Below are 26,559 nucleotides of genomic sequence, written 5' to 3' on the forward strand. Positions count from 1 at the left end.
AATAAGGGTTCCTGGTCCAACCACAGGGGGTGCGTCTGCAGTTGGGGACTCTTTCACGTGTCTAGGCCTGCCGTGGTTTGATGAGGACAGGTCCCATTTGGGGCTTGGCACACCTCCTGGCTGTGGGGGAAGCAAGGGAAGGTAGCCCAGGTCTCCTCCACCTCCTTCTGTCTCTAGTGCTCATTGCTGGGGCCAGCAGGGATGATTTCTCCATCAGTCAGAGAAGCTGGCAGTGTCCACAGCTGATGGTACTTTTTGGGGCTGATAAAAAGTGTTCATTTCTTTCATAATCAGAAGAAAATTACTTTGGCCAAAGAACACTTTAATGTAATCGTCTTCATACTAATGAAATTGTAAACTCTAAATTTCAGGTGTTTTTTGTTTTGTTTTTTGAATGCACCGGGGATGGTGAAAGTACCCAGGGACCACCAAAGACGTGGAGATCATAATGTATTCGTGCAGGCGCCAGGTTTGGGGGCTCCCTTCCAAACTGCCTCCGGATCCTAAACATAGACCCCTTATTCAAGGCAGGTAGAAGGCTAAAGTTCTCCAGTTTTATTTCAGCACCTGATTTCTTTTTTTAGTTCTATATTATATAGTTGGCATACCATGTTACATTAGTTTCAGGTGTACAACATAGTGATTCTACAATTCTGTACATTATACTTTGCTCACCACTAGTGTGGTTACCATCTGTCCCCATATGACCTTATTTCAGTATTATTAGCTATATTCCCTGTGCTGTACTTTTCATCCCTGTGACTTATTTTATAGTTGGCAGTTTGTATTTCTTAATCCCCTTCGCTTGTTTTTGCCTCTCCTCCTCCCCCTCTGGCAACAACCAGTTTTCTGTATTTGAGTCCAGTTTTGTTTTTTGTTTGTTTTTTAGATTCCACATGTAAGCGAAATCATTGTATTTGTCTTGCTCGGACTGACTTCGCTTAGCATAATACCCTGTAGGTCCATCCATGTTGTCACAAATGGCAAGATCTCATTCAGCACCTGACTTCCTGTACAGGTGTCTGTGAGGAATGACAACATTCTTTTCAACTCTGGGTGACAGACACCTAGCCTCACTTGCTTTCAGCTCTGTAGTGAAGCCTCAGGTGTTCTTAGTCATTGCTGGAGGGATGCTGGGCCCAGGTGCCTTTAACCTTCTGGAAAAGCCAGGTCTGTCTTTTTTTAACCTCTGATTAAGCCAGCCCTCTTCCCACCTTTCCTTGCACACCCTAGAGAAATAGTCCTGAGGTTTTGAAGCTCTCCCCTTGGATTGCCTAAGGCAGGTAGTGTCAGGCACAGTTAGATTTTGAGATTACTTTGGGCAGATGTTTTCCTCTTCTCAGAGTTTGGAAGTGAGAAGGCCAGTGAGGTACCAGCCTGTGGGAAAGGTTGAAGGTGGCGGGTCTTATTTATCAGGGAAAAGGGGCTTTTGGGAGTTAACATGCCTGCCTAGAGGGAGGAGCTGGAGGAGAAGGCCTCTGCCCGAGAATATCTCCCCCCACCTCCTTCCCCACTGCCCCACTGCCCCACTGCAGGTCTCTGCATTTCAGACCCAGCGTTCTTTGGGTATAGCTTCTTCCAGCTTCATGGAGGACTTGACAGTAGGGCTAAGAACTTTCCTGTGCCTCCTTCTCTCTTCCCTCGTTTCCCTGACTTGATTTCTTTTCCCCTGTGCATCCCTTGCTTTTAGCCCACTCCAAACTGCTCAAAGGTAATCACTGGCCTGTGTGAGGCATTTTGGGCCCTAGGGGACTGTTCTAAACAGATGGAGCTGCCTGGTAAGGACCAGAGAAGGCAGGCTGGAAAAAATACTCCTGGTGTTAGTCCCCCTTGTCCTAAAACACCTAGGCCAGTGGATGTGAGTGGCAACCCTGGGGTTTAGGGTCTTAGCATTCTGCCCCTTCTAGTTGCTAATGACGGCCATAGCAAGATGTAGTTCCTGAAATGTATGTCACATGGTACTTTTCAAAATTTGGTAGAGCCACCTTAAGGGGGGGTGGGGAACCTTCCCATGAACTCACTGTTGATAGTTTCTATTGCAGTGTTGGTTAAATACACAAACCTAAAACCAGATATAACTTTTTCTAAGTTGATAGAGACCTATCCCCCAAATAGATGGTTTAAGTGCAAAGACATAAGAACACCATGACACCACTAAAACAATTAAATGAGATGGATGATGCTGTTTTGCTGAAGTGTGGTCTCCTCTGCTTTCAGCCCACTGTGGGCTCACTGCTGTTGCCCTGGGTTTTGGGAGTTGCACGGGCCTATAAATAGCCCTCCCTCCACTCCTCTCTGTGAAGTCTTTTGATTCAACACAAATCTGACCTCATTTAGCCTTCTCTTGGTTTGAATGCCTCATTTATGTCAACATTGTCTTCAATTGTCTTTTTCCACTAGTTTAAGATGAAGTAGGGGCATCGATAAAATTGTATATACAAATGCAAACTTGGAATTTGGGCACACGATTTCAGTGCCCAAGAGACCAGAAAATAACCAATCCCTTTCTTAGGGATATTGGTCCGATTCAACTATTTATCAAGTGGCCACGAGGTGCTGAGGACAGTGCTGTGTACTTTAAATGTGTTATCTTCTCTCATTGCTGTAAGTAAGTTGAGGATAATATGTGACTGTTTCATGAGGATTGACTAGGTAACAGGTGGTAGGCATCTAATAAATGTAAGCTCCATTGTTTACACTTCTGGATGCAGTTAGTGTTAGACTAGTTTACAGAGGAGGAAACAAACTCCCTGGGATTGTGACCCATCCAGGATAACACAGCTAGTAAGTAGCGGCACAGGGTCTGTTTCCACTCTGACAGTTGTCAGTACTGCAAATTTAAAATTGAGGATCTCCCACCCCTGACTGGGGTCAGGCATCATAAAATAAGTGTCTCTCAGTCTACTAAGAAACCTACCATCCACAGAAATGGCCATACTGTCCTAACTGCAAGGAGAAACCTAGTCTCCCACAGTCTGGTAACTCCCGGTGGCTTCTGGTCGGAGGGATTAGTATGTGTATGTGTGGGGGATTTTGCACAGACCTCTTCCTTTGCCTCTCTGGTATTCCTCCTTGTAGGGTTCTTGATATGTTTTCATGTCCCTGGTAATAGTGTCCCTTTATTACCATTTCATGTAGGGTGGAAGTCTTGGGATACAGGTGCTATAAGATAGGCAGATGGAAAGTACAAAACTTTGTTCTTCAGTTGAGTCTAAATCAAAGTAATTGACTAAATGAAATGGCCCTTGGTCTGGATGTGCTCTTGCTTCTGTGGCATTGGGGTCTATTAATCTCCATTTCCCTTCTCTTCTTCAAGAAACAAACTATATTTGGTCTGGCTCTTCTGGCCTTGTTTCTTCCATTAGGTGGTCTGATGCTCCAAGAAGCTTCTTGACATCCTGAGACCTAAGGTCTTCAACTCGGGAGCACTTCTTTTTTTTTTTTTTTTTTTAAATTTTTTTTTTCAACGTTTTTTATTTTATTTTTGGGACAGAGACAGAGCATGAACGGGGGAGGGGCAGAGAGAGAGGGAGACACAGAATCGGAAGCAGGCTCCAGGCTCCGAGCCTTCAGCCCAGAGCCTGACGCGGGGCTCGAACTCACGGACCGCGAGATCGTGACCTGGCTGAAGTCGGACGCTTAACCGACTGCGCCACCCAGGCGCCCCGGGAGCACTTCTTAAACATGTTTGTCTTCTCATTGGGAGTGTTGGTTGCAGTGCCTGGCAGTGGCTGCTTGCTGCTTTAAGCCTTTTCCAGATGATTTGGACCCTTAAATGTGGTCAGCTTAACTCCCATCTCTAAATGCTCCAGTTTACTGTGTAGGGGTGGGGGGCAGTGGTGGTGGTGCTGGGTCCAAGCATGCAGATGGCTTATCAAGTTGGTTTTCATACTGTATTTTGGAGACTTGATCACTGTGGAACAAGTTGTGCTTTAGTTTTCCTGGGATGTCATGTGAGAAAACAAGCTGATGAAAGTCTTGTTAGGCATGTAAGTGGTGTGCATGCTTCATGGTGATAGCTCTCCTTGGTGTTTGTGTTGCCTCTGAAAGGGAATCCTATAGAAGAAAAAGGGGGAGCATATATCCCCCTGTCTATGTTCTGACTCTGTTCTAGGGCTTTAGCCATGTTATCCTGAGGTAGTTTGCAACCTTTCAGCTAGGAAGTTGCATTTTTGAAGCCCGAACCTGCTGATAGATGCACCACTAGCATTTGTTGATGAAGGAAATCCATACCCACACGTGGAGTTGTAAGAACTCCATGGCACCCAAATTGGAAGTACCTATTCCTGGTGCAGGACTTCCTCCAGGCTTTATCATTAAGAAGCTATATAACACTGGGCATGGTGCTGAAGTCTCCCTTTCCTTGTAAAAAAACATGATGGGTTTTGAGAAACTGGGTCTCTACCATATTTAGTCCTTGGTGAGTCTATAAGGACAAAGCTCAGTTTCTACATCTAAATCTCCACTTCTATGCCACTTATACAGATTATTCAAGATCTTTGTGATATAAGATGGTAGTGCATGATGGGGTGAAAGGGATGGGTTTTCTGGTGAGTACCTCAGGCCTGCAGGGTCACTGCGGTGTTCTGATACAGAAACTGCTGCTGATCAAGTGGGTATCCTGAGGGAAATTGAAGTCCATAGGCTGACTGAGGCCTTATATCCCCAGTCTCTTCTTGCTGTATGATTTCCATCTCTGCTTGGAAGCAGAACTTTGTTCCACAAGAAGTTCTGAGGAAAGACTGGTCCCCTGTAGAAAGGGGAGGTTGCTAGATTGAACCTAGAGACCTTTATTTTTTAGCCTTTATCTTCTTGAGTCCAAATTATCTTATTGGAGTCAGCTGTTTTTCTGTCCTTTCTCCCCCACTTTCTCTTCTCCAGATATGAAGTCCCTAGGGGAGTGAACACAAGATACTGTATTGCCAGCAGTTTGCCCCCATTGGATAGGATAGGGTTGAGGGAGGACTTGAAAAATTGGGGGTGTTAGGGTGCAGTGTGATTTTTTTTTTTTAATTAGGTCGAGTCCTAATGAAAGTGGTTTTTCTGTAGTTCTAGGATGGAATGCTAGTAATCCTCAATGTTCATCCTAATATCTAGAATTCGATATGGCCACCATATTCCTATTCCTCATTAGGAAGCATAATCCCCTGGGGAATCTTACTCATTCCAAGACATTCTTACCTGTATGTATAGGAGGATATGCATTTGTAGGGAGAAAGGGTCAAGACTGTAGTCCGTGTGATAGGGTTGAATTTCTACCTCATCATTGGAGGTAGGGAGCCCTTTAGGGAAGTCTCCTATATTTTGATCCATTGGCCAACTCTCACCCATGGGTTTGTTTTATGGGTTTTGGGATTAGTACACTGTGGTTGGATTGGCATCTACCTCTAAAAAGTGGGTTTCAAAAACCTAGTGGTTGGAGCAGTGAGCAAGCCCTCCAACCTTGCCACAATCAGAAGTTCTGGCATCAAATTGCAGTTCAGCTTCTTAATATTTGGGCACACACTAGGTGGTTGATGGTGATGATCTAAGAGAAGGCCTAAGGGGAATTGCTCTGCAGCCCTATTGGGGTTGGTTGCAGAAGGATCCCTGGAGGAGAGAGGCTTGGAAGCTGTGGCCACTGTTGTCCTGTCACCTTCAAGTCAACTTTGTTCAGAGTGTGGGGGATATTTTATACACCGTGGTATAAGATGGGATTGGTGATCTGGGGAGGTTTTCTTGTCCAACCCTGTTTGTTCCAGCGCCCTGCAGATTGAATGCCGGTGAGTGCATCTGCTCTGTCTTTTATGAGGTAATGTGCATAACAGAGTATTTGAGGGAGGGGGGATGGGGAGGAGAGCCAGAGGGGCAGCTGTTGGAAAGGTCTCTGAGCAAGAAGCTGATTGCTGTGATTATATCAATGTGTTCTGATGTGGGAGCCTTTTTGGACACCTGAATCCAGCCAATTTTAGTTCAGTTTCTGTTGTGCTGGGATTAGTCTCCATCATGCTAAGTGTACCAGGAAAGGCGAGCTATTGGCAGAGTCCCTGAAGCCCCCAAACCCGATTTGCTCAGGAAAAGGACACAAATGTGGCCTTCTTGTGTGTGAGGGGCGTGTGTTTAAAGTTGCGGAAGCAATCTTGGGATCAATGACTCAGGGTTGGGAGCAGCTGGGCGATTTCTGTTTGCCACATTGTTTCTGTTCCATTTAATTTCCAGGTGTCCTACATAGGCCAGGACTGCAGAGAAATTCCAGAGCACCTCGGCAGGGACTGTGGACATTTTGCAAAAAGGCTTGATCTGAGTTTTAACCTTCTGAGGTATGTACCCTTCACAAGATACAGACCAGGCTGGGAGGCCCAGTCCCCTTGGTAACAGCCTGCAGGTAAAAGTTCCCATCCAGCTCTGCATAGGGTGTGGGGCTCTGAGATGTGTGGAATCCGACCCCAAAAGTGTGACTATGCTTCAGATGATTCTTTGGTTAGCCTCTTTGTGCCACTGAAAAAGCTGTGTGTGGACATCCTCCACCTCACCTGAGGTCCTATAAGAGGACCGTCATTGTGTCCCTTTGTTCTTTTCCTTTCTCACTGATACCATGTAGATGAGTTAGAATACTCTTGGGGAAGGAATGGGATGGAACCAGTAAGAGCATTTTGGGGTGCCCCATCTCCCGAAGATTTGCCAAATCACAGGTAGGGTGTATATATGCGTGCTTCTTTTTTTCTTTTTAAATGAATTGGAACCTCAAATATTTGTGATTTCTCCCCGATGACATCCAATCCCAGATGGAATTACTACTCCCAGAGTAATTCAAACACTGATGGCATGGGACGGGGGGAGGGGAACTCTAACAACTGCTTCAGTCTTGGCAAAAGCTAAGTGTGATCTTCTATATTATTCCATTGGAAAATGCAGATGGTTCCTTGATTTCTTCATAGAAGGTTACCACTTGGGACTGGTTTGGGGGCTTGGAAGAGGGAAGTGAGAGGAACTTGGAAAGCAGATATCAGGGAAATGAATAAATGAGCAGGGTTCAGGATGGTGGCTTTTCCTAATGAGCTGGTTCCATGCCGGATTTTTCTCATAAGTGTCCCCTTGAGAACTGTGCTGTCCTCTGAATGGAACAGACTGTTGTGGGGTGGAAGGCGAGAGGGGACTCGGGCACATTCATGCTTCCATGCTCTGGAGTCTTTCTCTCCCAGACTTTGAGTCCAGACACTTGGAATTGAGAATTTGAGAGAAGATGGACAAAACTCAGGTGATTAAGGCACCAGCGGGTTGAGGGGACTTTGAGCCAACAGAGCCTTTTGGTCTGGTACTCCCAGAGATGCACTGTCTTCAGGGAAGGGGCATCCAGGGTGTTAAGAAGAACGTGGACACTGTGTATATGCTCTCTCTGACTCCCAAAGGGTTTGTGTGCTTCTGGGAAGATGGGGGAACTGAAAAGTCACAAACTAACATGTAGTGATGAGAGGGTGCCAAAGAAAAAAAACTGACTCTAAAGATATTTAAGGATGATTTTTGGTCCCAGTACCCAAGGAGAAGACCAAGTACACAGCCTGGACATGTGTGCACCTTAAAAAGTTCCCCATTGCAGACTCTGGGAAAGCGTTTCTTTGGGCATTGGAGGGACTTCTTTCTGTGTGACTGGCTTCTAGAGGCTTGGGGTGTTGTGGCTCTGGCCACTGCCACCTTGCTGGTGGGAGCCTGGATGTGGGTTGGAGGAGGCTGTGCCCCATGAGGGAGCATGTCAGCAGGGACAGGTCATGGGACTGGGCTGTCAGGTCTAAGGAAACAGAGCTGTCTTTGTCAAACTCGGAGGCCCTGCCTTGCCTCCCTTTGGCAGAGAAGAGGCTGGACCCTGGGAGTGGTAGGGGGGTGTGGGTGTGGGTGTGTGTGTTGAGCAGGGTCAGCAGTGAGAAGGGGCTCTGAGGGTCTGGATCTATAAGGATTTGAAGGAAATGACCAGTCATAGAGGCAGGGTAATACAGTGAGAGGAAGTTTGGTAAAAACGATTTGGAAGGAGGGGAGTTGTGAATTTGATTCTCCTTTGTTGAGAAAATTTCTGTTGAGTTGAGGTGCTATCCCATTTGGTCAGGAGCCTATACTTGGCAGATGGTCAGTGCCATACTGGGGTATAACTGGATTGGGGCAGGGATGAGCAATGGAGGGGTGAGGTCTAAGTTTCAGGAAGAGTTTATGTGAGGACTTGGGTAAGCTGGAGGGACTTAGAGACCAGAATAGAGAAAAGCAGTCCTGATTTAATGTGGATGTGTTGGGGCTGGATCCTCTTTGTCTTGTTTACACAAGGGCGGGTGGGTTAGGGGATGCGACACTACCTTCTCTTGGGTGTTGGAGGAAGATGTGAGCTTATTCAAGCACTGGTCTCTATCTCTGTCTTCATCTGGATCAAAATAAAATATTTTAGATTCTTAATTTTTAAGTGTATTTATTGAGAGAGACAGACAGTCTAAGCCGGGGAGGGGTAGAAAGAGAATAAATGAACCCCAAGCAGACTCTGTGCTATTAGCATAGAGCCTGATGTGGGGCTTGAGCTCAGGAAACCATGAGATCATGACCTGATGTGAAACCACGAGTCAAAGGCTTAACCGACTGAGCCACCCAGGTACCCCATATTCTTGGCTAATTCTTAAAGTGGAGGAGGTGAGAGAAAAGGGGAAGGGAAAAAGAAAGATGATGATAAACTTCTAAATAGGTATATAACAGAGGACCCAAAGCCCACCAGGCTGTAGGGCTCATCATATCCAAATGAAATAACGTGAGTCCCCATCACATTCTGTAGAAAGTTTCTCCCTAGCCCTGCCTTGCTGTTTGCATGGGATCTGGGGAGCGTACTACCTGGTCAGTTTGCCCGCACCTGGGTTCACAATCACTCTCTGCTCTGTTGTCTGCTGTTTTACCTCTTGGCAGTCTATTCAAGATACTGCCCCCTCTCAAGACATTCCCTTCATTTCTCCCAAGCCCAACACAGCATTACTATGTGTAATATAGTAGTACTTTTACTACCAGTTCAAGGTATACTGGGGGGAGGTAGGTAGTATTGTAGCACATGGCAGGAGACAAGCTTGGGCTAGCATTGTACCTGGAAAGCTTTTAGGTGCTCTGTTGCCAGAATTTTTCCCTGGTTGCAGTTCTCCTTCAGGTCAGGCTTCTTGTAGGTGACCAGGTGCCTATCCCAGCCTGTTTCTCACTTTTCCATGTCACTTACCCTCTTCATAGAGCTGCCCTCGGAAACCCAAAATTCTTTTTGCTTTGTTATATACAGAAAAATTATTGTCCTGTTCTTTAAAGAACATCTCTGCAGGCTTCACTCCCACCCCCCATCCAGATAATCCTATTACAGTATTACCTTAAACAGAGCAATAACCCTAATACAAATTTTGCTACACCATAGGTCCCCAAATCAGCTGTAGTCCGTCTGTATTTTAGGCTATCGTTTGTTTTTAGGCAAGGAATTCTATTCATTTACTTAATAGTTAATGCAGGCATGTGGCATAGGGTTTAGAAGGAGCAAACATGTAAACGGGGGTGAGGGGGTGGGGGGTTGGTGGTGGAATTCTTCACATGTAGTTACTTTAGCCTCCCAGTTCTCCTCTGCCCTGCTGTTTTTGATTTGGTCCCAGGGTTGTGGAATCTAGCCCTGTGCTGGGTGTGGAGCCTGCTTGAGATTCTCTGCTTCTTCCTCTGCCCCTCTCCCCCTGGCTTGTGTTCTTTCTCTAAAACAGAATAAAATAAAAACATGGTCAGTATAGGCATGTTAAACTCGGGTATGAGGAAACGCTTTCTTTCAAATCCCTGATAATCTTAGCACTGGAAGTCACCATTGCTGATGTTTTATTGTCTTCCAATCTTATTTATTTATTTTTTTTTTTAGAGAGATTTTTGAACTTTTTCTTTTTTTTGTTTTATTTTTTTTCAGTATATGAAGTTTATTGTCAAATTGGTTTCCATACAACACCCAGTGCTCATCCCGAAAGGTGCCCTCCTCAATACCCATCACCCACCCTCCCCTCCCTCCCACCCCCATCAACCCTCAGTTTGTTCTCAGTTTTTAAGAGTCTCTTATGCTTTTGTCTTCCAATCTTATAATGCCAAATGTCTAAAAATGGTGGTGGTGTTTACCTTGTGTTGGAAGCATTTTCCTATCAATACTGCATTACAGTTTTTTTAAAGGCTTATTTCTTAGTGTTGGACATTTAGATTGTTTCCAGATTCTTACTATTAAAAATATCTCTATTCTTGTAGCACTCATGAATAGGTCTCTGACTAATTTCTTGGGACAAACTCCTAGAGACAGCATTGTCAGAGGGCTTTGACAAAGATGTCAGATTGCCCTTGAGAGGTTATACCAATTTCTGCTACGAAGACTATTTGAATACCTATTATCCCAAACTCTTCCTTGAGCTTGTTGTTGAGGTTTTCAGATTATATTTTTAGATCAATAAGGAGATCCTATGCTTTAGTCAGTGCTGGTTCCTTGATCTGCTCAAGGCAAAGATCTCTTGTTAATGAGTTGTTTCGGGTTTAGTTTCTCCTTTTCCCTGATGGGGAAAGGCTTGAGTTATCCCTGGTACTCCTCCCACTCCCTGCAAGGGCCCTGAGTAGTTTGAGTGGGTTGCTCGCTGAGCTTGTTGAACACCGTGGGCAGAGCAGGGCTCGCATGGCAAGTGGTGATAAATACACCTATGTCATTCTGGTAATAACATTGAGAGGGTTTAATTGATGTATGGCAACAGGAATCTTAGGTTTTAAAAATTGTACTTGTGTCTTATTTAGCATCACTCTGATAAATGCACTCAATGGGAGAATTGCTTGGGAGAAAATGTCTCAGGTGGGAGATTGCTTGTTGCTTCCCTGACTTTGACCAGGATAAAAGTGAAAGACTGGGGAGTTGGGGAAGCTCCAGTACCGAAATGGTGGCTCTGTGCTCCCCATCTCCACCAAGGCAGTGAGGTGGACTCTCCACGGCACACTGTACGGGATTCGAGGACAGGCACACAACCGCTTCTGTGTCTGTTATGAACTGCTAGATTACACTAGATCTGGTAACTTGATGCTAAATTGGGAAAATGGGCAGTGGAAATTAAAAAGAACCAACGCTTTGTGGTTCCACCACCCTGGCTTGAAATCCTTCTCTCGAATTACTCCCCAGTTGTTTAACTGCCCTTAGGCTAATTGCAAGAATCCTGAGTGTGTAACTGTGTAAAGTGCCTAACAAATTACCTGGCACATAGTAGGTCTTCAATAAGCATAGCTACAGTTAGAACTAAAACGTGTTGGTGGGGAGGCTGAAAGCCTAGGCTTAACCCTCCACAGAGCCATCTCACTCTGTTGTAGTCATTGGGATTATTATTTAAAAAAAAATTTTTTTTTTAACATTCATTTTTGAAAGGCAGTGCAAATGGGGAGGGGCAGAAAGAGGGAGACACAGAAACAGCTCAGAGCGTGGAGCCTGCTTCTATCAGCACAGAGCCCGATGCGGGGCTCGAACTCACAGACTGCGAGATTGTGACCTGAGCCGAAGTCGGCCACTTAACCAACTGAGCCACCCAGGAGCCTCGTAATTGGGATTCTTAATGGACATTCAGGATTTCTTCTCCTTTAGTACATGGTATGTTTACACATCTCTGCATCCTTTGGTGTGACCAATGGGCAGAAATGCGAAAAGCTAGTGTGCAATTTGTCAATTATTCTCCTACCTGCTGTAATCAGTCTTAGGTTCTGACTGTAAATGAGCAAAACCCTTTGCTGATCCATGTTGGACACAAACTTTAAATGAGAACTAAATCTGTTTGAGTTTAGGGTATTTCTGGGGTGCCAGGGTGGCTCAGTTGGTTAATCCTCTGACTTTGGCTCAGCTCGTGATCTCCTAGTTTCGTGAGTTCAAGCTCTGCATTGGGCTCTGTGCTAACAGCTTCGAACCTGCTTCAGATTCTGTCTCCCTCTCTGCCCTTCCCCTGCTTGTGTTCTCTTTCTCTTAAAAAATAAACAAAAAAAGTTCAGGGTTTTTCTTGTTTGTTTCTTCAGAGAGAGAGACAGCGCACGTGCGTACGTGAACGGGGGAGGGGCAGAGAGGGAGGGGCAGAATCCAAAGCAGGCTCCAGGCTCTGAGCTGTCAGCACAGAGCTGACATGGGGCTTGAACTCATGAGCCGTGAGATCATGACCTGAACTGAAGCTGGACACTTAACTGACTGAGCCACCCAGGCGCCCCTAGGGTGTTTGTTGATGCAGTGTAACCTAGCCTATCCTAACCAGTATACTTAAGTTCTCCAGCTGTCCTGGACATCTCCTAGCTTCAACCCAGTCCTCTCCTATGTATTTTCATCTTTGCCAGCCAGGAGCATCCCTTTGTTCATATCAGGTGGGAATGGGTAAAAGCTAATTCCCCACTCAGGCTCTCAGGAGAACAGTTCAAAGGGTATGCTCTGTTGGCATGGATCTTTATCAAATCCTTTCTTTGCAGTCAGGGACCTTGTTCATACTTGTTTTTTAAAACCCAAATGTAGTGGTCTTGCTTGGAGAGCATGCCGATAGTGAAGTGAAGGTAGCAACAGAGTTGTCAGGAAACCTTGAGGGGAAGAGATGATGGTAGAAAAGATAGACTTTAGAAAGCTACCCTGTTACTGAATTTTCCAAATAGTTGTAGGTCAGTGATGAATTCCAATGAGGCATGGGTCTTTGCATGTTGGAATAAGTGTTGTTTCTAAGCTGGGCAATGTGGTGAAAAGCATCTTTTTTTCTACCAAGAGAATCAGTGGCCATTCTCATGTCTCCAGCTACCAATAGAACATAAAACCAAAAGGTGAAGTGCAGAATGACTTGGCAGGTAATGATTAACGTCCCAGTAGCAAGACTTTAATTTCCTATATTTACACTTTCTCAAGTGACCTCCATGACCGTAGCACCACCAAAAACAGCTTAAAGGGAGGAGGGAAGATCCCTGAGAGAGCAAGTTTCAGGCCCCTGTGAGTGAGGTTTAAATGACACCACCCTCTTCCTCCTCCAAGAATGTCCTGACTTGCTGGATTTTTGGCCTTTGGCCAGAGAAAATGGGTTTTGAGCCACTGTGGGTAAGACTGGGCTGGGAAAGTGGTGGGAGGTTGGAGAGAGTGGTCTAAGGGGCCATAATGAGGTTCAGCTTTTTCATAGATGATGGCCCCTCTAACCTACAGTATGATTATGAAAGCACTTCCTAAAAGAGTGTCTCCATATTTCCTACTGTGTTTGCCTCTTGGATAAGAAGTTCCTAGATTTTCTAGTACTGCCTTCTTATTTCTCTTGTCATCCATTTTAGTCCATCAGAATCTTGGGTTTAATTCTCCTTTCTTCATAAAGTTTCTCTCCCTGAGCTCTTTTTTTTTTTTTTAATTAAAAAAATTTTTTTCTTTTATTTTTGACAAAGCATGAGCAGGGGAGGGTCAGAGAGGGAGACACAGAATCTGAAGCAGGCTCCAGGCTCCAAGCTGTCAGCACAGAGCCCAATGCAGGGCTCGAACTCATGAAACTGAGATCAAGACCTGAGCCAAAGTCCGATGCTCAACCGACTGAGCCACCCAGGTGCCCTTCTCCCTGAGCTTTTTGAACTTGCGCCTCACTGCTCTACCTTCTCCCTTGGCCCTTCTCTCTATCCTGAGGACATCACTGTGCATGTGGACAAGGCTGCCTTCCATGTTGTCAGGGTGGCATTTGGAAGCAGTGGTGATTTGGGGGAAGAGGGTGGAGATTGGCAAGCTTAACCCTTTCAGACTCTGTGGTTGAGAACTTGAAGAGCCAGTGAGTACAAAGTTCTGTTACAATGATGGAAGTAGGGGCTCTACAAGCATTTAGCCAGTGAAGCCAGAGATGTTGTGCAGGGCCTAGGACTGCTTTGGACGAAGAGTACTTCTTCCCTTATGCCAACTATGCTTTGTTGAGAAAGACCTCAGTCCTGTGCCAGATGGGCTGCAGAGTGGCCCTCTTGAGCCTCACAATACAGTAGCCTTGCAAATAACTACCGAGAGGTAGCTGGCTTCATTCTCCAAGGGAGTCCAGGGACAAGTGTCAAACAAGTGACATGAGTTGTGTTTATTAACTTATTAATAACCAGTATTACTACATGCCACAGCTGAGCAGGACACTTAAAGTGTTATCTATCTCATTCAGTCTTTGCAAAGTGTTTTTACAGTGTGACTGTTAATACCCACATTTTACAGATGAAGCAACTGAGACCCAGATGGGGAAGAAATGGGCCCCAGACTACACCTGTGATTAAATGGGAGAACAGGGATTAAATGGCCTCCGGGGGTTGACTTTAGCTTTATAGTTACTCCAAACTGCTTCTTAAGGTAGAACTTGTTGCTTTTTTGGGTGTGAGAAGATGGGTGGCTGTTTCCAAGCCTATATTTCCTTGCAGAGGGAGGTTTATTTTTCCTCTTGAAAATCCTGAGTAGCCTGTGGAAGCCACCATCATGGGGTCACAGTGGATCCTCCAGTTTGGAGACCCTTGTAGGCTTCGAGTTCTGTCTGTTGTATTTTCTCTCCTGTTTCCCAAAACCCTGATTTGGAAACTTTTGGGTTTGCAAGACCTTGTGAGACCTGGGCTGGCTTGAAGGTGGGGACTTCCCAGGGAACTCTCTTACTGCCCTCTGAGCTGTGAGATCTGGCTCAGATGCAGGTCACGGTCATGGGGAAAAGTGGCTTAGCAATTGCTGTGTCTCAGATTGTTCTATGTCCCAGCCTTGGTGTGGGGACCCTGAGACCTATTACTGCATGTGTGAGTTTTGAGTCTGGAGAGAGGAAAAAGGGTGTGTGTGTGTGTGTGTGTGTGTGTGTGTGTGTATACACTTGCACATGTATTGACTTGCATACACACACCCACCATCTGAAAACCCTCTTTCTTCCGGTCTCCTCAGGGACTGCAGTGGGGGGGATTTCAGCTGTGCTCTGCTCCTTGATGATGAAAGTGGAGTGATAATGCTTTTTGCTTGGTGTCTGTGTTTAATTGCAAGGCTATAATAACTACAAATTCTCCCTGGCCAAGACTTTTCTAATAAAAGGTCTCTTCTCTCCCAGCTGCTTTCCCTTTCCTTTCACACCCCCAACCCCATCACTGCCATGGCACAAGGTCACTTAGGGCTTTAAATGAGGGAGAGAGACATGTTCGGGTTTCGTGTGTGTGTGTGTGTGTGTGTGTGTGTGTGTGTGTGTGTGTGTGTGTGTGTGTGTGTGTGTGTAAAGACTCCTCCTCCTCCAGACCCATCATTATGGAGATCAGCTATGTGCCCCGCACCTTTGCACCACCTCCCCTAAGCTCCTCTGAGTTTATACAGAACCCAATTTTCAGTCTCCTGGGTGTCTGCTTTTTCTCTGGTTCTGAAGAAATAAGACGGGTAGAGCAGGGAAGACCAACAAAAGAGGTTTAAAAAAAAAAACACCCAAACCATTCGTGAGATAAAGCAAGACTTATTAAAAACAATTGGAGGGGAAAGAGAGGGGGTGTTAACCCCCACATGCCCCATTTTCTGCAGCTGGAGAAGTGTTTTAAGAAAATGCACCATTGTTGAAACTTTTTTTTTCCTTGATGGATTTATTTATAAGGTAGAGAAATATTTTCCCCGTAATTGGGTAACTCTTAATAGTAGCAATTGCATATTTATCAGTGTGAGGGGCTGTTATTAATGTAACTGTCAGGCCCAAACACATTTCTGCATTAAATCCATTTAGTATGTGCATTATTCGGGCTCGAATGTCACCGGGACATCAAAGCCCCGTAGGCATGGAGAGCTCAGTGCCCTGCTGTGGCTGCCGAACAGGCCCTTGATCAATAAATGTAACATGTTAATGCAGAGCAAATAGAATAAAAGATTTCTTTGACAAGACATGAAAAATCACCTTGTGGCAGCTGGCATGTGATGCCGTTTCTGGGGAGACACTAGCAAAGTTGATCTGACAAGTAAAGAGGAGAGATGATGGTTGTAAGGTGCTTTTGTTTCAAACTTCTTTCTTGACCTGTCAGGTTTTGAAGGCGCCTCAATGGCTCTTTTTTGTCATGTGAAAATTGTAGTCTTAGGTAGTTATGAAGCAGTTATCTCTTCTCAAATTGTGAATGCTGCTGTTTAATTGATTCACTTAGCATTTGAAACTGTCACGCATTAATAATTGCGAAATCCTGTAGATACTGCTCTAGTGTGTCATGCTTAAATGTGTAGTTATCAGAAAATTAATATCCTTAATGAACCGGTGCTTTCAAACTAACATTGCATGAAATCTCTTTTGCCCTTTGATTTGCTGAAGCCACATCCGCCAGTTTGCAGAGAATCACCTCTCGACAGTTTGCTTTCTTGATGCCCGACAAATGCCAGCTTTGCTGTGGGTACATCGCATGCTCAATGACAATAAATATAGTAATTATGCTGGAGTTAGTAATTAACATAATTGTAGTCAATTACGACAAATACAGTGCAGAGCTAAGTAAATGAGAGGGGAGAAATTAGCAAGCTAATTGATTTATCTTTACTTGGCTTTCTATTACAACTGGCAGGGCTGTTTTTCTTGGGGGGGGGGGCGGGGAGAGCAGGGGAGAAAATACCCACAAGGATTGTTTACAAGTAACTGATTTTGTTTTGAAGTTGCTTTGTCTTTTGACTTATGCGTCACCCCCCACTCTGCTAAGAGGAGGAAAAAGGGAAGAAAAAGAATTTAAATGCCAAGGGAACATTTTTGTTAATTTCACAACATCAAGCTGAATGCAACATCAAGCTGAATGCAACAGCTAACCCGAGACAGGATTTAGCTTTCACTAAGGCTTGTTAGTTTTTTCTTCCCAGCTTTTGCTCTGGTAAAAGAAAGTTTCAGTGTGTGTGTGTGTGTGTGTATGTGTGTGTGCGCGCGTGTGTGTTCACTCCTTCGTTCTAAGCCTCTATTAGTAAGGTGGTGCTTTGCCGAATAGTACATTTGGGGGTTATATATGCATGTTAATTTGCTCAAGTTTGTGCTGCTGGCTTGGCACAAGACTCGGGCATATTTTACTTGGTTCAGCTCCACTTGGTCTTGTAATGCCTCCTCCCCTTAGTACCCAGGGAAGAAATGGAGGAAAGGAGTGGCCAGTGTTGGAGATGGAGGGGGAGGGGCTCCAGTGAGGACCCCTTGCCCCCTTCCCTTCTTTGCCACACTGCAGGGTTCCCTAGGGCCCTGGGCTATCACACTCCTGAGGCTGCTTGGAGAGTTTTTGTTGGAGCCCCCGTGTGCATTGGTTTTGAGCTGGTCTCTGTGCTGCTTGGAGCCTTGGTTAATGATGTTTATGGTGTCCCTGTTCTTTGTTCACCCCTTTAGTGTGACTGCTGTTCAAGCCACTCAGGGAGTGTGTGTGTGTGTGTGTGTGTGTGTGTGTGTGTGTGTGTGTGTGTGTGTGTGTGTGTGTTTGGAGGTTCAGGGTCGTATCACAGCCCGTTTTTTTCTCTCAATTTTGAGAGACAGGATTTCTTTTCCCTTGTCTCTTGACACACGATGGGGGCAAGTGACCAGAGCCTTTTTTATGGTTGGAGTGCTTAAAATCTTCCCCTGGTGTTACCCAAGGTTAAAATTTAGTGCTTTCAGGACATGACCGTTCACGTATCTGGCATCATTTCTCAAACTTCCCAATCCTCCCAGGGTATTCCCCTGAAAATTTAGCGGTTTAGCAAGGAACAATTAGTTTAAAAGACTTTTATTTGGCTCTTAAGACTCGACTGGCTACATTTCTAGTCTGACATGAAGGGAGATCGAGGCAGCAGTTCTACTTCCACATAGATGGTGCACAGCATCCTGCAGGACCTCAGATAGAATGCGGTTCCTCAGAAATATTAAAATGTCTCTATTTTGGAACAACAGGACATACTTGGACACTGCTTAGTGTGGTCATTCTTCATGTGTACCTCATTTGGAAACAAAATTGGCATGAAATATTTATATACAAGGAATCATTTAAAGTTTGCAGGCGTAATGGCCTTTCTGATGAAGTCTCAAATTATTGTGCTAAAAATGTGTGGATCTGAGGGGAAAAGACTCTCCTCGTAGGAGAGGGGAAGATGGTACCTGGAACTCTAGCTTGAGTTTGATACTGGTCACGGAGATACCAAATGATTCACAGGTGTAGCTTTGTTTCCCAAAAAAAAGATGGATTTTCTATATTGTATACCTACGGTGAGGGCGTTCTGCTGTGAGTGCCTGGAAGAGGCCATGAGAGGGGAGAGACCGAGAATGTGTGAAGAAAAGCACTTTTGCTGTTGACCACTGTCAGAATGTGGCATCTGTAGTAGTTTTGTCACTGTAATGTCCAGTCAGCTGATGGTTTTTATGCTGTTTATTTTCCTGAGTAGTGCTCAGATGTGGAGCAGATGTGAGTGGGGAAGAACTTCAGATAATGGCAGAGGAAACCTCTCTTCACTTTTAATATTGTACAATAAAAGTTAACCTAATTGGAGCTAGTTTTGTTTCTGTACTACCAAAGAAATTATAGGACAGGGGATAATTTAGATGCATTCTTTTCAAATACAATGCTGTTTGCAAAGGCACCATTTCCCCAAGACTCTGTTCTGTTTCACGGAGACTGAGACCCTTCTAGATGTTTAAATATGTGCGTTTTGAGCTGCTTTGTTTCTTAGAAATTCTAGTGACTTGTCTTGTTTGGCAGCAGCTTTGTGGATTGAACCCACTAAAATGCACTGTGGGCTTGGTGGAGCAGAAAGTAAGAAGGGATGGAGTTAAGAGCTTTTGCTGTGTGTCCACTTTGAGAACCTGGAGTAGTGGGCATTTGCTCACTTGTGTGTCAGTCTTTGAAGGGGGTACACTAGAATTGCCTGGTGGGATGTTGATTTCAGGGACTTTTCAGAATGGATTCCCTGTCCTCTGAGTCCATCAGGGTTCACACCTCATAGGAGCAGTGGGTGATGAGGACCCTGAGGATGAACCTGGGTGGGTGGATGGTCTCTATCTGTGCTGACAGTTGAGTTGTGGTTCTATCTTGGTAGGCTTCTAGGAATTCTTTCCAAATGCCTAAGTCAGACTAACCTCACAGATAGCCAAGCATCCTTCCAGGTGGAATTAGATAAAACAAACAAATATCTTGAATTCTGTTCTTGGAGGCAGGGCTCTGGTAGGACTACTCAGCCTGATAATGACTCCCAAGGTCCTTTTGTAAATGTCTTGCCTCTGAGGAGTACTGTATTTATTTCCCCCTGTGACATGATGCCCTAGAAGAATGACTGTAGGGGTAAATTTAACCATATAGTCAAAGGTTTTTCTTCCTCTTTAGCTGATGAGTGGAAGTCAGGCCTGGAGTGACTTATGTTTTAGAGAATGCCAGTGGGGTTACAATGTTCTTTCTAGCTGCCATGTATAACTGGTCCCTCCAGGGATGCATCACTCAGGAAAGTGGTCTTCAAGGTCTTTTAATGGCCTTGACCATTAAAAGCCATGACCGTAGATTATCATTCAGCTAAGTGGAGATGGGGACTGCTCAAAAAAGCATGGTTCCCCCAGAGATGTTCAGAGTTGTCCTCAAGGGCTAGAGGGCTTGGATCATTGTAGGTCTCTGTTTGTTAGGTAAATATTCAGTGCATGCTGAGTTTCCCAGCACCTAGAACTTACAGATGTGATGTTTCCCCTAAAAACCTCACTCACATGCTCAATGAGGAGATAAGGCTAATACAGATTAAATTATTAGAACTATGCAAGACCACTGTTAAATCTAACCAGAGGACTCTGAGAACTTACTAGTTCTATTGGGGAGTGTACTCTGTTTACTGTCTGGAAAACTTGTTCTCTTTGAGTTAGCTGCTGTGGGGAGCCACATGTGGAGAGAAAGGGTCCAACGGTGATTTGACCCAGGTGAGCCCTGAGGTGGCTCTCAGGTCTCCCTAGAGAGCCACGGGACAACTCCAATTTAGTGTCAAAAGTGTACTATTGACTCTCATGCTCAAGGAAGTTTTAGGAGGGAGGACTTAGTCAAAGGAAACTGGAGGTGGGACTTGGGCCACACCTTGAAGAAAGAGCAGAGTTTGCCACATTGGGTTGATTTCTGGGCAGGGTAAATAGCTCACACAATGTCAGCAGCACGTTGGAATCAGGCTTGTCCTGAGTAGAGATGGTGAGACTCTGGTCTCTCTGCCCTCAGAAGTTGGTGAGAGTCGAGAAGGAGGGAAATGGGAGAGGATGGTAAGCTCCCTCCCATGCATGCAGACATAATCCTTGCACGGAATGGGGGTGGTTCTGAGACCTGGGAGCTCAATGGGGAGGGAAACTGACCAGGCCAGAAGCTTTGCGGGGAGGCCCATCAAGTAAGGACTTGGGGGAGGTATGGGTTCTCCCCCTTGGACCTTCCTACTGGAGTGATAGGCATGTGGCAAAGACAGGCCAGCTCCAGCTGGTGGAGGGCAGCCAATTCCCAGGCTAAGCAGGGCCTGAGTGCTGGCCCTGACACACATACGTGGCAATTACGCTGTTAGAAGGGTCACGGTTAATGCAGTTCTTCGATGACTCCTGCTACAAACATGCTGTGCCGCTTAGCACCCAGCAAGGCCCTGTAGGCTGGCCCTGGGCTTATTCAGAAGGGGAGGAACCAAAAACTTAATCTCCTCTTTGAGAAATTACACTTTTTATCCTTGTCTCATGCCACGGTGTTTCTGCAGGGCTGGCACCTAGGGGTGCATCCCCTCCCCAACTTGTACTTCACTGGTTTCTGTGAATGCCTTGGGGCCTTTGCAGCAGCTCTGCCTCCCATTGGAATAGAAACTTCTCCAGGATGGGATAACAGCTTTTTTTTTTTTTTTTTTTTTCCCCCCAGGAGGGCCCAAGGCAGAGTTAGGCACATGATAGGTGCCCCCTCTACTGGAAGATCTTCTCTAATTTGGCAATTTCTTACTTGCCAAAATGGATGTTTAAAAGCATGTTCACATTTCTTTAAAAGAGGTACCAGTAATGGCAACTACAATTTGTCCACCCATTTACCCTGGATGTTTTAAGTCCTTATAGCAAGCTAGGTGTTCATCAGAGTTTGAAGACTAGAATGAAAGTGGATGGAGGGGGAAGGGACTCTGCCAAGGGCAGCTACCTGGTCAGTGGGGAGCCAAGACCCCATCCTCAAAACTTCTTTGCTTAACTCCTTCCTATACCTTATTGTATTCCATGTGTTTTCCCAATCCTAATTCATTGTTGTCCTCTTTATCTGGTAAACTGGTGTAGGTTGGTAACTAAATGGTAGAGAAGTGGAAACTGTCTTTCAGGCCCATGAAAAGGGAACAGTCACTGTCCCCCTCCCCAACGCTGTTGCTCTTTGGTGTTCTTCCGAAACTTCTATCTGCCCTCCTCATCTTTAAGGGGAGATGATAAACATAAACCATGAATGTTTACATCAAATATTAGTGTTCTGGAAGTCTGTAGAAAATTAGGCTGCATTAACTTCTATTGTCCTGTTCCTTTAGGAAGATGAACAACAAAAATCCAAGAAACTCCCTCTTGGTTAAATAAGAGGCCTTGGGTGGGGTGGGGCCTCACTAGAGTTTTTTTGCATCCACCTCAGGTAGTGTGTGAGTCCCACTGCTGCTGTTGTGTGTCAGGACAGCCGTTTAGGAGGTATGAGTCTGTTCACTGGCCGGTTATAGGAAAAGAATAGTGTCTACCTTAGAGGTCTCTGGATTGCACAAGAAGTAGATTATTTGAACACAAATGACTTGTCAATTGCTAAGTACCATGTAACTAGAAGTATTTTTTTTCTCCAGTTTTACGGAGATGTAATTGATAGAACACTAGTCCAAGGTATACTACAGAATAACTTAATACACGTACAGGTTGCACAGTGATTATCCCAGTAGGTGTAGTTAACATAAAATGAATTATTGTCATTATATGTATTTGGTCTTGTAAATGAGCAACCAAACTCTTGTTAGTTTGAAGCTCAGTCATTGTTGGAGACCACAAAGTCAGGAGTTCTGGCTGATGTTTGATCTGGTGGAAAACCAATGAGCATGAGACAGGATACTTGACTTTAGTCTTCACCCCATCACAAATTGGCTCTGAGATATTGAGCCAAGTCATCTAATCTGTGTTATTTTCCAAATGGGGATAAGGGACACCTCTATCGAGGTTATGCAGATCAAGTGAAATATTAAACATAAGAGTTTGGTTCCAAAAGAAAACACCTATTAGCGTTTACTTCCTTTTTGATTCTTGTTGACAGTTAGCTTCAGGATTACTTGGCTTGGGGTCATGTGGCATTTGCTGTCTGTGACTTGTATTGAAATCAAGAGGGAGATCATAGTCCTACAGTGTTTCCTTGCAAGAAGCATGTGACTGTTTTCTACAGCTATAAGTTTCTCCTCTTTTTTTTTTTCCCCCTTACCACAAGTAGGATTTTCTATAATTTCTGATTGACACTGAATTGAATGGTTCTGTTGTAACTAACAGGGTCTGTGTTAGCTTTTTTAAAAAAGGTCTTGTTAGAGCCTCTTCCCAGAAGATAACTATAAACATCACATTTAAGCAATGTGTAGGGAAGTAGAATATGGCTATTTTAAATTGACTTACTATTAAAGGAAAAATGTACTTGTGGGGTACAAACTGGTCAGATGACAGAAAAGGTGAAGAAATAAACATGGGCCAGAAAATCTAGGGTGACAGTGCTCTGGCTTTTAATAGTGAAGAAATTTCTATGGATTGTATGAAAGCTTTCATCCGTTGGCTCTGTGAACTGTTGTATTGGTGCCATGCTGAGGCCTCCCCTCCTCCTGCATATTCCAAGGAGTGATGATCATGTAACATGGACTAACAGTTCTGTAGGTCTCTCTCATCAAACCCTTCCAAACCCTTTTTACAGATGAAGAAACTGAGACCTAGATTGAGAGGTACTATGCCCAGTATCACATAGTACATGTTGAAATCTGGGACTCGCTCGGATTCTGCTTCTCCTAATGCTCCACTCCTCATCATGATACCCTAACCCTGTTCATAGAATCACATGCTGTTAGAGGAACCTTAAAGGTAGGTTGGTTTAATCTAGTGGTTATTTTAAGTATTGTCTATACCCAGTGTGGGGGTCGAACTCAGGACCCCAAGATCAAAAGTCTCTTGCTCTTCTGACAGCCATCCAGGCACCCCAGTGTAGTGGTTTTCAAAGTGATTTTTCTAGTGGCAGAATCCTTGTCAAACAATTTTATATAGAAAGACCATTATGGGATAAGTGTGGTCATATTTTTTGAAGTGAGTCAGCAAAAGCAATGAGGCTGTTGAGATGAATGCTGGGTTCTTGATAGCAAGGTTGGAGACCCATGCAGTTTGCTCCAGGTCCTGGTGTTCAGATGATGGTAGGTTTGGCTTTGTGCAATACCTAAATGCTATCTCAGTTAAATAGTTGCAAATGGTGAGGTTCCCCTCCCCCCTTAAAGTTCATCTTGCAAATATCAGCATATTTTTTAGACAATTTTAAGAAGAAACTTTGAGATCTGCACAAAAGGAGTTAATCTGGCAGCATAAGATAATAGGCCGTTGCTCTCTAGTGTGTTGAAATTGGGTATCTAACATGTTTGAGAGTGCATACTGCGCTTAAATTATAGTTTTAAAAAATGGCTAAAGTAATTTAAATGTTAAATTCAAATTAGTCACTTGAAGAATCTCAGACGCCCCTTGCAATACTCCGGGGTTCTGTGCAACAGTTTGAAAAACACTGGCTTAATACTTTATTTTAACAAAGGAAATTGAAGCCTAGAAAGTACACATGGTTGAGGTGGTGCTAGGGAACAGGAAATTGGGCCAAAGAAATGTTGACTTTTTAAAATTAGTTTTTCAAGCTTTGCTGTTTCTTTTTTCGAGTTAGAAAGTAATACCTACTCATTTCAAACGTTTTTAAAAACACATGAAAAAGACAAAACCATGATCTTCGTGCTAAACAATAGACCACTATTCTACTTAGAATATGTGTAACTTCTTACAAAATTGTGTTCAGGCTGTGTATACAGTCTTGTACCCACTTTTTTTTTTTTTCTTAATGTTCTATCATGTCCAGTTTTCTTGGATAATGTGGTCTTTGATCGCATATGATTTTTTTTTCCATGGATGCAGGGTAATTGAGTCATTCTCTTATTGACATATTTAAGAACTGTTTTCCACTTTTAGGTGTTAATAAATACTGTGGTGAATGTCTTTGCGTATAAATCGTGGTTTCGCTGTTTTTACTGTTAAGACTGTTTGGTAAATTATGAAATTACTGATTTAAAGGTCACTAAAGCAAGGTCTTCCCCTGAAATCCCCATCTAACTGTTCTTCTGTCTCCTACAGGAAAGTCTCAAGTGTGGAGTTTTCTCCTTCTCTGTAGGCGGTGGGGGAGATGTTGGATGGGCTCGGGATGGGGGCTTGATGAGAAGAATCATTTTGAGCATCTTGACCTAAGCCTGTCTCTGCTGTTCCACAGGCTGAATGCTGGTTCTAATACTGATAAACTTCACATCAGCTCAACATCTGTGGGGAGGGAAAGGTGCACTTCACACAGGCCTGGCTCCCCTAAGTTGGCGGGTCGTCCCTTGCCTGTCCTGGGACAGAGCTCAAGTCTTCATCAGGACAGGCCTTGTGCCACCGCCACCCCCCCCACCGCCCCCCCCCCCCACCGTTGCCTTCTTGTGGAAGGGTAAGGAGGGGAACCCAAACCACTTTGAGCTTCTCCTTTGCAGATCCAACCTTTTAAGCATACCTACATTTACCTGCAATAGCAATCGTTTTGCATTTTAATGACAAATCAAGTACGCTAACTTGCATTTGAAACGAAAGTGCCTTAAATGTCTCTGGCTGTCAGAATGAGATGTTAGGAGCTTGATGAAAAGCGAACAAAGAAGACAAAGTATGAAGCCTGGATACGGTGCAAAATGAAATAAAACCTTGTATGGCCTGTCAGGGGTGTCAGTTGATATTCATATCTAAAGCACATTATAGCATTACTTTGCAGCTCATAGCTTACTCATCTGTCTTTTTTAATTCATCACATTCGAGCCCACATCTTTTAAGTCTCGTGTGTCAACAATGGAAGAAATCTGTTAATTGACAAATGAGTGTCACAAATGTGAATTGGTGCCTTTACATCAGCGGCAGGTGTAGTCTCTTTTGTTTTTTGTTGGATCTATTATTGGCATAAGCCAGTGTAAGACATCTGTCTTTGTCGGAATGAGAAATGACAGGCCTTCTTTGCTGTCATTGTCTTAGTGCGTGCTCATTCTGTGAGATACTGTATAAAGATAAAATGTCAGTTAAAAGAATATGAAAAACTATCTGGAGGAAGTCCTTAAATTACTCAGAGAGGGGATCCGGGAATTGGGGCTGGAATTGAAATCGAGTGTTTCAGTTTGTATCTATCACACCTATTTAAAAATAATATTTCCTGAGTAACAGGATGAGGTTATCAGGCATTTAGGAAAATGTTATGTTGTGCTGGTATAATTAGCTTTATAAGGTGGGGAGAAAGTCTGCCTTTGCAAGATATGAATTTATTTATTATAAGGTCATCTCTCAGACAAGCACAGAATTGTCTCAATAAAAACACTCCAGGTAGGATTCTGGGTGTTGATTTGCATGTGTTTTGAAATATTGAAATTGTTCCCCTCCAATTTCTTTTTCTGTTATATTCCTATCTGAGACTGATGAGAAGCATAATGAAATAAAAAGCAGCAGTTGTGGAGTGATGAGACAATTAGTGGGGAGAAAACTGTTAGTATCACTGAGCTCCTGGTGGGTTTAGAGATGCAGGCAAGTCTGGACACCTGAGGCTGTGCTGTTAAGTTACTGCTGGTAAGAGAAGGGGGGTCTTGGGTGAGGAGGCAGAAGGTCTGATGGTGGAAGAATGCCCTGCTCCCTCTTCTACTTGGGCATGAGCTGGAGAGCCTGACCTGGATATAGGAGGGTGGACTGTGTGTGCACAAATCATCTGGGGGTCTTGTCAAAACGGAGTCTCTCATTTTTTTTTTTTTTTTTTTTTTTTTTTTTTTTTTTTTTTTTAGTAGGTCTGGGGTTGGGCCTTAGCCTCTGCATTTCTAATGAATTCGCAGGTGATGCTGACCTATGCAGACCCAACTTGAGTATCAAGGAGTTCAAGTCCTCTTCCCACAGAGCATCTGGTGGCTCCTGTTAAGACCGTGTTTGTGGTTAAGAGAGGAGTCTTTGGGGGCTGGGGTGGATGGATTTCTACATCAAAAAGTTATTTTTTCTGTGCAAATGTTTCTAGCCCCTTCAAAAGATTGGATGCACCGACTTTTTTTTTTGTTAAGCTTTAAGTGGCCAGGGGACAGGTTTGTCTCCTAGTCCAAGGTACCCTGCCTTCTCTGAAGGGGTTGCCATTGTGTGATGTATGTGTGTGCACTGTGCACATGCACTGATTGTGTGGTTGAGGAAGAGCATGTACTAAATCTTGTGTGTGTTGGCAGAACTTGTTTTTCTGTAACTCAGTGGCGTGTTCGGGAATAGGCACACAGCAAGTGTACAAGTGTGTATGTGATACATGGACACACATGATAGCTGTATCTTTAGGAACAGGCATGTACGAAACCACGGGAGTGTGTGTGTGTGT

General features: G+C 44.3%; 1 protein-coding gene across 6 annotated transcripts in view; it reads left to right on the plus strand.

Moving 5' to 3' along the window:
* LRMDA (leucine rich melanocyte differentiation associated) overlaps positions 1 to 26,559 on the plus strand; it is a 1,048,113-nt gene that overhangs the window by 16,523 nt on the left and 1,005,031 nt on the right. For all 6 annotated transcript variants that reach the window (XM_086680072.1, XM_086680073.1, XM_086680068.1 and 3 more), the window contains exon 2: positions 6,199 to 6,299. Coding sequence is in view for 3 of the 6 variants with exons in the window: in XM_086680068.1 (XP_086536194.1) it covers positions 6,199 to 6,299 (101 nt within the window). In the remaining 3 variants the exon portion in view is untranslated. The remainder of the gene's footprint in view (positions 1 to 6,198; positions 6,300 to 26,559) is intronic.

Source organism: Puma concolor, chromosome D2, assembly GCF_028749965.1.
Source record: "Puma concolor isolate L17-30 chromosome D2, mPumCon1.1.hap2, whole genome shotgun sequence".
In the NCBI taxonomy this organism is placed as follows: domain Eukaryota; kingdom Metazoa; phylum Chordata; class Mammalia; order Carnivora; family Felidae; genus Puma; species Puma concolor.